The sequence below is a fragment of the Hoplias malabaricus genome, chromosome 3, assembly GCF_029633855.1.
Source record: "Hoplias malabaricus isolate fHopMal1 chromosome 3, fHopMal1.hap1, whole genome shotgun sequence".
Taxonomy (NCBI): Eukaryota; Metazoa; Chordata; class Actinopteri; order Characiformes; family Erythrinidae; genus Hoplias; species Hoplias malabaricus.
In genome coordinates this window covers 17,770,916-17,783,222 of record NC_089802.1, presented here as the reverse complement: position 1 = coordinate 17,783,222, position 12,307 = coordinate 17,770,916, and the positions used below count along the sequence as shown (strand labels likewise).

At 37.8% G+C, this 12,307-nt stretch overlaps 1 protein-coding gene across 1 annotated transcript in view; it reads left to right on the top strand.

The window, feature by feature from the left end:
* Positions 1–11,629, top strand: part of shisa8b (shisa family member 8b) — a 36,345-nt gene extending 24,716 nt beyond the window's left edge. The window contains exons 4-5 of the mRNA XM_066662763.1: positions 5,269–5,394; positions 11,148–11,629. Of these exons, the coding sequence (XP_066518860.1) occupies positions 5,269–5,394; positions 11,148–11,629 (608 nt within the window). The remainder of the gene's footprint in view (positions 1–5,268; positions 5,395–11,147) is intronic.
* The last annotated feature ends 678 nt before the right edge of the window (positions 11,630–12,307 follow it).

Below are 12,307 nucleotides of genomic sequence, written 5' to 3'. Positions count from 1 at the left end.
GTAATAAAATATAATGTGAAAACACTTGTAACGCTCATCATGTTGTCTGTTTATGGAGAAATCTCCTATCATAAAAACAGCCAGTAAACGGCCCAGTTTTGTCATAGTTTACCAGTTTTTGAAACATTAGCCTGGTTTAAGTGTTGCATTTACTATAAATATTGATATTTACATATGTCTATTGCAATAAGATAATATTTTGTGTTGAAATAAGAAGTCAAAATTTCTGAATGTCCATCAGACAGGTTTATTTATATTCATTAATTTATAATCAGCTAACACCTAGTTTTCATTCATTCATTATCTGTAACCGTTTATCCAGTTCAGGGTCCAGAGCCTACCTGGAATCATTGGGCGCAAGTTGGGAATACCTGGAGTGGGCGCCAGTCCTTTACAGGGCAACACAGACACATTCACTCACACCTACAGACACTTTTGAGTCGCCAATCCACTGTGGCGACTCAACTGTGGGAGGAAACCAGAGCACATGTGGACACAGGGAGAAAACACCAACTCCTTACAGACAGTCACCTGGAGCAGGAATCGAACCCACAACCTCCAGGCCCCTGGAGCTGTGTTAATGTGACACTACCTGCTGCGCCACCGTGCCACTTGCATTGGTACCTTTAGCCACTGAACCTGGCCAAGAACAGACAAAAACCAATCACAAGTCTGCCATTTTTGGCATGACGTGTAGAAGGAGGCAGTCTTTATAACTCATAAAGGAAAATGTACTTTTAGTATTCTTTACATAATCTGAATATACTGTGCCCTTAGATATTCTTACTTTTCACAAGGGATTTCAAATATAAACCTGTGTCTAAAAGATTTTATTTAGAGTGTTACATCTAAATAAGTGTAAAATCAATTTTATGAGTTGCACTACAAATACATTCACATTTTGTAGTGATATATGCAAGGTATTTATTTTATAATTTAATAAGAAAAACACAGAATGACACTGACTATTACTTACATTTATGTTTTTAAATGTCTGTGCATAGCGTGACTGTCATATACAGACATACACTTACACACATCTCAACATAGGCTACAGGGTACAAACTCGCTCACATGTTTGACCCGCACTGAAGTTTTGTGTGCCATTACACACGCAAACACACACACTGGTCTTGGAGCTCTGGGCTATGAGTACAATGGAGGTTTGTAGTGAGGGATGGTGGCAAGAGCAATGTACAAACATGCAGCAAGCCCTCTGTCCCACATTAGTGCATCTCTGCTGCACTCACTCAATGTCCCACTCAATTTACATTCAACTCCTAAAACAAGACTGCAAGGCTTCATATTTATCTTACAGCTCAGAAGGACAAAGCAGCATTTTTGGATTTATTAATTTTTTTGTACTTACCTGCAGGGAACTTATACAGTTGCATATGAACTGATACATCTGGGATGTTTACTGAATGCGGTAGGTAAAATCATGACATGCCATTCTATAATATAACGTTTCTGTCTACTTTTGTCTCCCAAAATACAAGGAATGGATGTTTTTCCCAAATAAATCAACATAATTAATCTAGTTTTTTCTATAGTTTAATAGCTATATAAATTATTTATAGATGATATTTTTTGTGGTAAGCCCCGATTTAACAGTAGACCCAAACAGTATATTGTATTAATCATTATCATTATATCATTTAAAGGGGGAGCTATATTTTCACCCAGAAAATTATATGATTTTTATTTTTATGAAACTTTCTCTTAAACACTTACCTTGTTCCTCATTTATCTTCTATGCAGTCTGCAGTACACACTGGTTTAAAATAATGACATAATATATATTACGTTTATAATTACATAAGTTTAAAGGTCCGGTCAGTAATACGTAATGAGGACATTAATATTCCTAGAAAATTTCCCCTCTCTCTCTCCTACAGTAAAATCATTGTTTAATTTTGATGTAGATTGTGGTGTGAATTAGGCCTGGGTCCTTGAGAGACACTTTAGCCTGACAGCCCCTCATTAGTCTCCACTTTCTCTCCATCTTTATAAAACATTGTCTCTAACAGTGGAGGGGGGCTGCTGTGGAGGGATGTGATCAATGATGATGCTCAGTTCTAGTGTAGATATTGAGCACAAGCATGGATTTGCACTGCAGCTTTCTCCAAAAGGCCCCTGGCAGTGTGCACAACAACGTCAGGCTTAAAAAACAGAAACAAAGTTATAGGATTTATTCGTTTAACAAGCTAGTCACATCTAAGACAAACAAAATGCGCATTTGTAGACAGAAAACAGGACAAGGACTACTGTGAACCCTCCAGCTAAAGGCTTTCAAAGGGTCCATATGGTCCTATTATAACATTTGTGTAAATGTATGCATGAATACACTTTATTCATTTTGATATGAATATTTTTCAGCCTCTCCTAATCCTGTTATTAAACAGAGTGTTTACTTCACTGATTGGTTGCCTTGTATTGTGCTTCTTTTAAAAAGCAGCTGAAACACAGTGTGGCAGGAGGGGCTAAACTTCTGTAGGCTTAACAGGCAGATTTAATTTTTACAGACTGACCCTATGCTATAAGAAGTTTAAACATTTCTATAAAGTTCATGATATTTTGATGATGTCATATTAAAAATGCATTAATTAATTTTAATAAGCCGTTATACAACACTAATATTTTACACTGTTGGAACATTCTATAACATTTTAAATTAAATTATCAGAAGTTAAAATATTAAAATATTGAACAATGCTTAAATTAGTTGTTTTCATTTGTAATTTAAAATGTATGATTTTGTTATGCTGGTGATGATACAAATAGCACACAACAAAAACATACTGATCTTTTTTTTTTATTTGATTTTTTTTTGTCCAGCAACCCTTAAATAACATGCCCTTGATCTGAAAAATGTTTAACTAAACTGACTTTACATTGAACTTGTTTACACAATAAGACAGTAATTTATTCTTTTCCGATTCTAGTGCAAGCTCTGAAGCATGATCTCTTGGCTTTTAATGAACATTTTGAGCAGTAAATAAGCTGTTCTCAACCTCTAACAGGGAATGTTTATTTCTCTGAACACAGAGGTAAGCTGGGGCTGAGAAGAGCTCAACACACCGTGCCACGTTTAATGAGACACAGTTAATGGGCAGTGGAACAAACAGGAAAGAAAACAACATCCAATATCCACTAATTGCATCAGTGCCCTCTCCTTGCTGTCACCCAAGTGCAGAAGTAGGCCACACAGACTGGGGCAGGCCTCTCTAACACCCCCAGGCCACCTTTCTTTGGTCAATATATAGCATGGCCAGACGAGGTGGGCAAACAGGGCGAAATAGGACACTCGGTCACAGCCCCGTTCCGCCTGAAACCAGCAAAGGCATCAGATTTGGCCCTGTCTCAGAGTTTCAGCTCTTTTTAAGTTGGTGCCTTGTGAATTTAACACAAAAAGCCAGCTATGCATCTGTTCTGCTCAGCTGTTTGCATATACATGCACTGAATTCAAAGGCATTGCATCAGTTTTCAGCAGTATGAAACCCGTTTCTTTGCAGGTATATAAATGGATTATAATATTCTAATCCTGTACAGATTTACAGGTTTCTTATGGCTAGTAGAAAGCGAGAGAGCTCTAAAGAAATGGAGAAGGAAGACATGTACAACATAAAATATGGCTAGCTTTAGTTGTCCCCCCTTCGTCATTAGACTTATTCTTGGAGGCAGTGATGTGTCTAAAGTTTTGAAGACACCCTTTAAAATGTGTGGATTCAGCAACTGTAAGGTGCAGCCATTGTGGACACAAACATTTAATTGTGCACTTACAGCTTTTGGAATGATATGGGATGCTCTGATAGCGCATCATCCAATACATTTCAGATAAGTTGGAGTGGTGCCTGTGATCCTGAATTAATTAGAAACGAGTGGGGTGAAAGCACATTTCTCAGTGGCCTACACACAGAACAGACATTAGCTGCTCAGTCCATGCCTGATAGTCAGGGATATGTGATGTTTTGTGGCACATCTTTGGAAAAAAATGCTTAGGATACACAAATAATTCACATAAACCCACAAATTAATGTGCATGCATGCTCATACCATTTAAAATAACCCCAGGCATCAGTTCTCTATGTGTCAGCATTAACAGCTGCAGTTTTGCCTTAAACAGCTTTGAGTATGTTATGCCTCCACAACAAACAACCAACATAAATCTGAGGTTAAAACTGATATGTTAGATCAGGTGACAAGACCACAGCTAGAGAGTCTTGTGAACAAGTGTTATTTGTATCCATGGATTGGTCTCCCTTATATCCTAAATTATGTTAAAAAAAAAAAAAAAATATATATATATATATATATAAGTTGTTTACTTACCTGAGTGTCTAGCGTCCCCTCTGCATTTCAGCGCAATGGAGTCTAGTTTTCCCATTTTTTAAATTAGTTTTGCTCTGGGTGAAGAGCGAAATAGACAGGAGTTGTGCTTATGTTACATCATGGCATTGCCTTTGCGGGCAAAGAACGGTTCAATGCCATCTTAAAATTCAGCCAGATTAAGGTATCTCAGTAGGCAGTGTATTTAATGTGTTTAAGATTTGGGACAGCCTACGTGTTGGGAGCGCGCACAACGTAAAACGCTCTATGTAGACAGCTCACTAGGTTTTGGGACGGACCCATTATCACCCACAAAAGGAGGGTGCTGCAGAAAACGTTTGGGAACCACTAGTCTTATAAGCTTTAATGTGGGTTTGGGATGCAATCCTTAAATTCCTCATGGAATGAAAAGTCAGTCTCTGGGTGATGTGGGGCAACTGTGCCAAAACATCTGCATTTAAGTTATACTAATTTACCCAGAGTTTGTGGACACAACTTAAAAGTGGGCAAATCCAGTTGCTTATAGATGTACTCATTGTGGGTACTGGTGTTCTATTGTGCACACAACTGTAAAGCATAAAATTTAAATAGGTGCACTGGAGTACTACACATGAGATTAAGGTCCATACTCAATACCAAGTGTGGACTACAGGAGTATAATGCCCCCTCGCCTACCCCAACGCTGGGCTGTGGAGCAGTGAAAATGTGTTCCTGTGTTTCCTTTGAAGTCAGTCCCAGTTTCTACATTGTAAATGTTTACATATCTGCATTGGTATTAGCAGATATGTACATGAGATATATCAAGTACATTCCCATATAGCACATCCCTAATTATCTATACAACTATCTACTTTAACTAAAACAGATCATCAGATCTGCTTTTATTTGGTCAAGTTTGAAGTGTATTCTCCTCCTTGTTCCCTGTTTGTCTCATTCCAGAGCAGTACCACCTTAACAATGCTGCCTTCTCTTCGTTCAGCCCCACAGTGGGGCTACCTCATCCCCAAAGCAACATCAGCCTCCCAGGCCTCGCCCTCAACAAATACACCTCACTGAAGGCTGTGGGTAAGAGAATCAACACAAAGCACTAATGAAGATTAAGTGTCAGACTACAAAGCTCTGATCCTGAGGTAGTGGAGTGCACATTTCGGTCAGATCTATGTGTGCTTAAACAAATAGTGGTCAGATCTCCATGTGTGAACAAATGCATGGTGATCAGATCTGCACGTGCATATAAATGTATATGTGTGTCTGTGTGTGTGTGTGTATACAGATGCATTGTGATTGGATGCACTGGAATTCATTTATGCCTGTATATAAATGGATAGTGATCAGACATGCCTGAATGTATGACTGCATGGGGATCATATCTGCGTGTGTATAAATGTACTGACATCAGATCTCTGTGTGTGTGTATAAATGCATTGGGAATGGATCTGTTGTGAATAAATGCATTCAAAGCAGATCTGTGTGTGCATATAAATGCATTTTGACTAGATCTGAATTTGTGTAATATGCGTTGTGATCGAATCTGCATGTGCATATGCATGCATTGTGATTGGACCATGTGTTCGTATATAAATTATGTTCATATAAAATGCATTGTGATCATACATGCATGAGTATATAAATGCATTATGATCTAATCTGCATGTGTGTATAAAGACCTATGGCAATGTGACTGGAACTGTGTATGTGTATAAACACATTATTATTGGATCTGCACATATGTGTATAAATGGATTTGAATCAGAGCAGCGTGTGTGTATAAATGCATTGAAATCTTGTGTGTGTGTTTGTAAATGCATTGAGATCAGATCTGCATGTGTGTGTATATACAATATATGTACATTGTGATTATACATGTGTATAAGAACATTGTGATTAGATCTGTGATCTAATGTGATTAGATTTGTGAACTACACAAATGCAGGTAAACTGTCGAACACTAATGCCCTGTTTACACTGTAGTGTGGAGACTGTCTGTCTACATGTTTAAATGACAACTGTAGCTGCTTTGTGATTGGTATTTCTTTAGATCAGGGGTGGGCAATCTTATCTGCAAAGGTGTGGTGTGGCTGCTGGATTTTAGTCCGTTCAGGCCAGAGCACACCTGATTCCTTTAATTAGTTGGTTTCAGTAAAACAACTGATGATATGACCTCCTGGTTGGTTGGAACAAAAAATACAAAGCAAATTCACCAGTGTTAAATCAACACTGTTAGTGTAATAATTTAACACTCTCAGTGTTAACACTAATAATGTTGATTAAACACTGGTGAATTTTGCTGTGCAGCAGCCACACTGGCCCTTTGCGAATAAGATTGCTCACCCTTGGTTTAGATCCAGCTCCTGATCCTGAGGTAATCAAGCACAACTTGCAATCAGATCTGTGTGTGTGTGTATTAACAAATAGTAATCAGTTCTTCATGTGTGTATAAATGCATGATGATCAGATCTACATGTGCATATAAATGCATTGTAATTGGGTCTGTGTCTGTTTGTGTAAAGCTACTGTGATCCTACATTCATGTGAGTTTAAACCTATTTCACATGAATGTGTGCCTATACATTTACCATGATTTAAATTTAATGGTAATACATTATCATCAAATCCTTATACATAAAAATGCATTGTAATCAGATTTGCATGACCATATAAATGCATTTCACACAACCAAAATTCCTTTTCATCATTGGTTTGAAACATCCCTAACCATTCTACTCTATGGCTGCACCAATGCAGCTTTTCCACATTCATCTGACATTGTGTGGCTCCATCCCCACTTTCCTCTTGTTCCCGCCCCTCTCATTATTCAAAAGATGGAAGATTGAAGGTTTTATTTTAATAATTTGTAGGAACAAACGACTAGTATCTGGATGCACAAACTGCATTTGAAAGTTTTGATCTGTAAACACACTGATTCTTGCTCGGTTGATGATCAGATTTGAATGATCAGATGATGATCTGATCTGAATCAGATCAAGATAAACCAGATGTTAATTGCAAGTGTAAACAGGGCTTAAGGATCTGTTTATTCACCAGTCACAGAAATCAAATCCCATGGACGTTTGTCCTGCTGTTCATTCATTACTTATTCATTTTTATCATTGAATGCTGCATTCACAAAGAGTGGCAGCAATTCCTTCAAGGCTTAAATCAAAGAGGCTCTAAATTTGTTGGTCTTCTTTCTGTTTGATTGACAGAACTAGGGAAGCCCTTTGGTGGAGTGGACATTTTTTTCCACTGTGCTGGGTTTGTGGTGGGGGCTAAGGTTGCCCTGTTTTTACAAAGACCCAGAGCTGGGAACTAATCAGCCCCTGGCTACAGAAGCCCATTTGTGCAGACGCTAAGCCAATAGAGACACACGCGTGTTTACATACTGGACAGTACAGCTGTGTACAAAAGTTTGGACACCTCTTCTTAAGAGACATGTGTTGCTGATTTATTCAGTAAAAATAAACCTATTTCATGGCATTTTCAGTGGGTTTTAGTGCAGTTTTTTTTTTTTTTGGCCAAATGTACATATTGGAAAAGGTAAGGCATATATAAAATGCACCATAACTTTTGCATGGGACACATTTAAATATGGTTAATATCAGTAAAATAAACAGTAATAGACCATGGATCAAGTTTTGCACACATCTGTATATAAAACACCAATCAGGTCACACAGAGGTACACACAGCAAATATCTACATAAACAATGAGGCTGATTAAGTGTGACAAGGCTCTACCATCCATCATCAAATCAGCGCTCACTCACAACAAATAAAGTAATGAAGCACAGATAGTTTACAGATATAAACCTGTCTCTAACGGGACGCTAACAGAGAACTTTCTGCTCCACTGACTGTAAGCTTCAACATTAAATCTCTGCCAGCCAACAAATCAAACAAGCTCAATGAAATAATCATCTGAATGCTGTAACTGCAGAGCCAGTTGTTTTGCTGTGGGGGGAAAAGTGTGTTCACTGTGTCTGATAATATACAAACAATATGAAGTCCAGCTTTTTATGTCATTCCTTTCCACTATCTGTGCAGTAATACTGATAATAACAATAATCCAAAGGAAATGAAAATGAGCTCAGAACAAGAAATAGTTCACAAACATTTCTGATCTATACGATTTCTTCAATTTGTAAATGAATGAACCAGATAGCTCTTAGTTCTTAGACCCACCACAATCCAAAACACACTGAAGATTTCTTTTCTGAAAATGAATGATTGAATGAATTTTAATGATCTGAATTAATGTTATAGTTGAAGGGTATGTTGGCCCAGAACACAAGAGAAATACAAAGCCAAAAATAAAAATAAAAAAATAAAGACAAGAACCCAGCAACATTGGAGCAGAGCATAAATGCGTGATACTTGAAGGATGTTTTATTGATTTTATGTTGTCTGTTAATGTTTCTGTGTTCCCTTTCACTTTTTTATGTGTTTTTATCTATTGTTATCATATATTGTTATCCTCCTTTATGTTTCCCCCCTTTGCTTTACAATTCTCTGTTAATGTCTGTTCTTACTACTTCTGTGTTGCCATATGCTCATTCTGTGTTCATTGCATCCTGAATACTTCTTGGTGTGATTGTCTCTCTGGGCCACCGTAAAAACAAGTGAAACTCATAAGAAAACAACCAAAACTGATCATCCTAATGAACAAAGTGCACAGTGGGAGATCGGATCAGTGTTGCTCATTTGATTGACAGATGAGGGAAGCATGTGAGGGATGTATGTTTGGTGCCGTATACACACAGCTGTAGGACAAGGGCATTTGGTCTGCCCTACATTACTGTGTCATAAAACAAGGCCACTGGCAACAGAAACACAATGATTCCAGACATACAGACAAACCTGCTGCCTGTACACAGACACACACAGTCTCTGGCACATATATCCATATGAAGTGTGTGTGCCCATGTTCATGCTGATTATATAGCAGCAAAATCTGCAGTCAGCTTCCACTGATGATGATCCACTGTGGCAATATAACCTTTACAGCCTCCTCAAGCTTTTCTCTACTGTCAGCCACTCAACTGCTCTCGGCTGCTTGATAAATAAATGAAATAAATGAGGAGAAACAGGCAAAAAAAAAAAACTCAATGCATCAGATCTAGAGGCTGTTCCATGATTCAAACCTCCTAGTTCTGTTTCTATTCCCTGATGACAGAAAAGTTCATTTTCAGGTAAACTGTCAGTTTACTCCCTGTGCTCTCATTGTTTATTTGTGACAGCTGTGGAACTTTTCTAAACAGATAATACAGTCTTATTCTGTAACATTACATATAATCACTGTCTTTAAATCAAAACTTGTATCTTCCAAACAATAATTCAGCAGAAGGAAAAAGACATCCTTACAGGAGCATTTTTTAGCAAATAAACCATGAGGCCTCTACATGAACCAGTTTATACTGCAGAGCGCGTCCTGACATGGCACCCCAACAATTTTAAAATGGGTTTAGTACAGAATTGTAAGAGTAGAGAAGATAATAACAATGCACTTTGTGTATTTAATATTTCATCTACATTATTCATTATTATGAACTCAGGTGGTCCAAAAAACAGCTGAATTTAAGGATGAAAACATAATAACAACTAAAGCAGAACACAAAAAATTGTGATGTTGTGAAGCAACATTAAATCTGCCATCTACACTGGAAGTTCTTATTTTATAAACAATAAGGATTAAGGCCAAAGATTTCCCAGTAAGTGAATTGTCTGTAATAACACAGATGGGCCATGATGGGAATGCAGGTCAGTAATAGCTGCAGAGAAAATGAGAATAAATGGACAAGGCTCTGACAGCCTTCTGTTTCTACAACTGAACTTTTTAGTTATTAATTCAAATAATCAAAATTAGAGCCAGTGGAAATGAATCTACGTAAACAACCTGTAACTTTATATTTTCTGACTTGTGCCATCTTTTCAAAAGAAAGTGACCAACATATCTTTGAGAATGAAATTAGAGAGCACAGCATTCAGGTAAAACTCCTGAAGAGAGACAAGTAATTAATGTCTGAGGAATAATTTCCTCGGTGCTCTGAAGCTCTCAGTGCTTTACTAATGCACTCATCTGAAACAGCACCACTGCCCCCTGTTCCCTCCAGTCACTACACTCAGCGTTCCAGAGCAATTAGAGTTTATTTAAAGAAACACAACTAATCTAGGCTCAGCAAGGTAGAAACTACACTATGTAACTTTTGGAGAAGGGTATAAAATCATTCCCCTGTCACCCTCCACTGATTTCATAATAGCCCTGTAAACATGAATTACAATAGTAATTCAAAACTAATAAAAAAACAAAACAAAACAAAACATAGCGCTAATTTAAAGGAACAATTTTAAGGAATGATTCCCTACCCTCCATTTCTGCATTGGTTACATTTCTTGTGTTACTAGTGAGCAGTGAGAGGTAAAATGGGATGAAAAAAAAGTGTGTGAGGGTACTCTAAAATAACAATAAAAAGCTTTCTTTATGTTGAAATATAATCAGGCATATCTGCAGTAATAAGAAAGTAGAATTCAAACACCTGAACAAACGTAGTGAGAAAAAAATTGACATATTGCTGACATATGACTATGAAAATGTAGTTTGTTTCCATGAAAAAAAAAAACATAAATAATATAATTAATAAAAGTATGAATGTTACTGGAATACAAAGGATATTTCTCAGCTGAGAGATCTCCAAAATAAATCAGAAACTGCATATCATGGCCAATGTGGTTTAAATTCATTAGGGACTTTTTCGAATTCGTGCCAATAACCTTTTCGCTAGATTTGCTTTCCACTCACCTTTTTTCTTTCTTGTTTTTTAGCGGACACTGCTGCCAGAGGTTACTACAAAAGCTACCCACTCATGGACTTCTCTCAGTATCAAACCCCACCTGAAGCTTTCCAGCCTATCGCACTGCACCCCAAAGACAAATCTTACTTGCACCAGGACAAGTCCTACATGCACCAGCCACTTCAGTCCCATGATGTTCACTCTCCACTTTCCATCTCTATTCCTAGCAACCACCTGGAACGGAGCTGCATCCCCAAGACCACCACACACCCCTTGCTGTCTGGATCAGCTTTTAAAGCCTGGGACTCTGGATCTAGACATGTTCTCCGGCAGACCTCGCACCCCAACCAATCCATTCGCCGGCAGAACTTTGACAGCAGGAAGCAGTACAGCTCAGAGACGCTTCCTGAGAATTACCCACAGCCAGTGACCTATGGAGGACCCTCGACATACCAGTACCCTCCAAAACACAAGACCTACCAGACCAACAGCAAGACAGAGGTCACTGTTTGAAAGCTTTTATAAGCGCCAGACCTCAGCAGACTTCAGTGATATGACTGGGGTCTATCTTTATGATTTCTGCTGTCATTTCTATTCCAAACCCAGCTGCTTTGCGTTACCATTTGCTTGGTCAATATCTGCTCTTCATGTCTGCTACAGCATGCTCTTCCTTCATAAACTGGGGAATCATCCTGGAACACAGGAATGAATGGTACCTAAAGCCTAGAGCATACTCACCTAATGTCCTCCAACAAACACTAGCAATCCCCAATGTTTATTACTGGAGTTGTTCAAGAACTGGTATTGCAATATTTTAAATTAAATTTTAAATTTTAAATTTTAATTTTTACAGCCACATAAGCAAAAAAAAAAAAATGAAAACGTACACAAACGCCCCTTTTTTTTTATGTTGCAGCTATTCTAACTTTAAAGGCAACGTTCACCATTTTAATCAAAAACACGTTTGAAGATGTGTCCTCACCATTTTATGCTCTCCAGTCTGTTTGCTTGAAACCAGTCTAAAGTGTTTACCCTATTGATAGTAAATAAGTAAAAAACTAAGTTCTCAGTCCAGTATTCTAGGCTTTCTTTCGCCTTACTCACAGCAGAAAAACAGCATCGGGCGGGTTTTAGACAATGAATAAAATTTTACAGTTAAACTTCATTCATGTACCATTCCACATTAAAAGA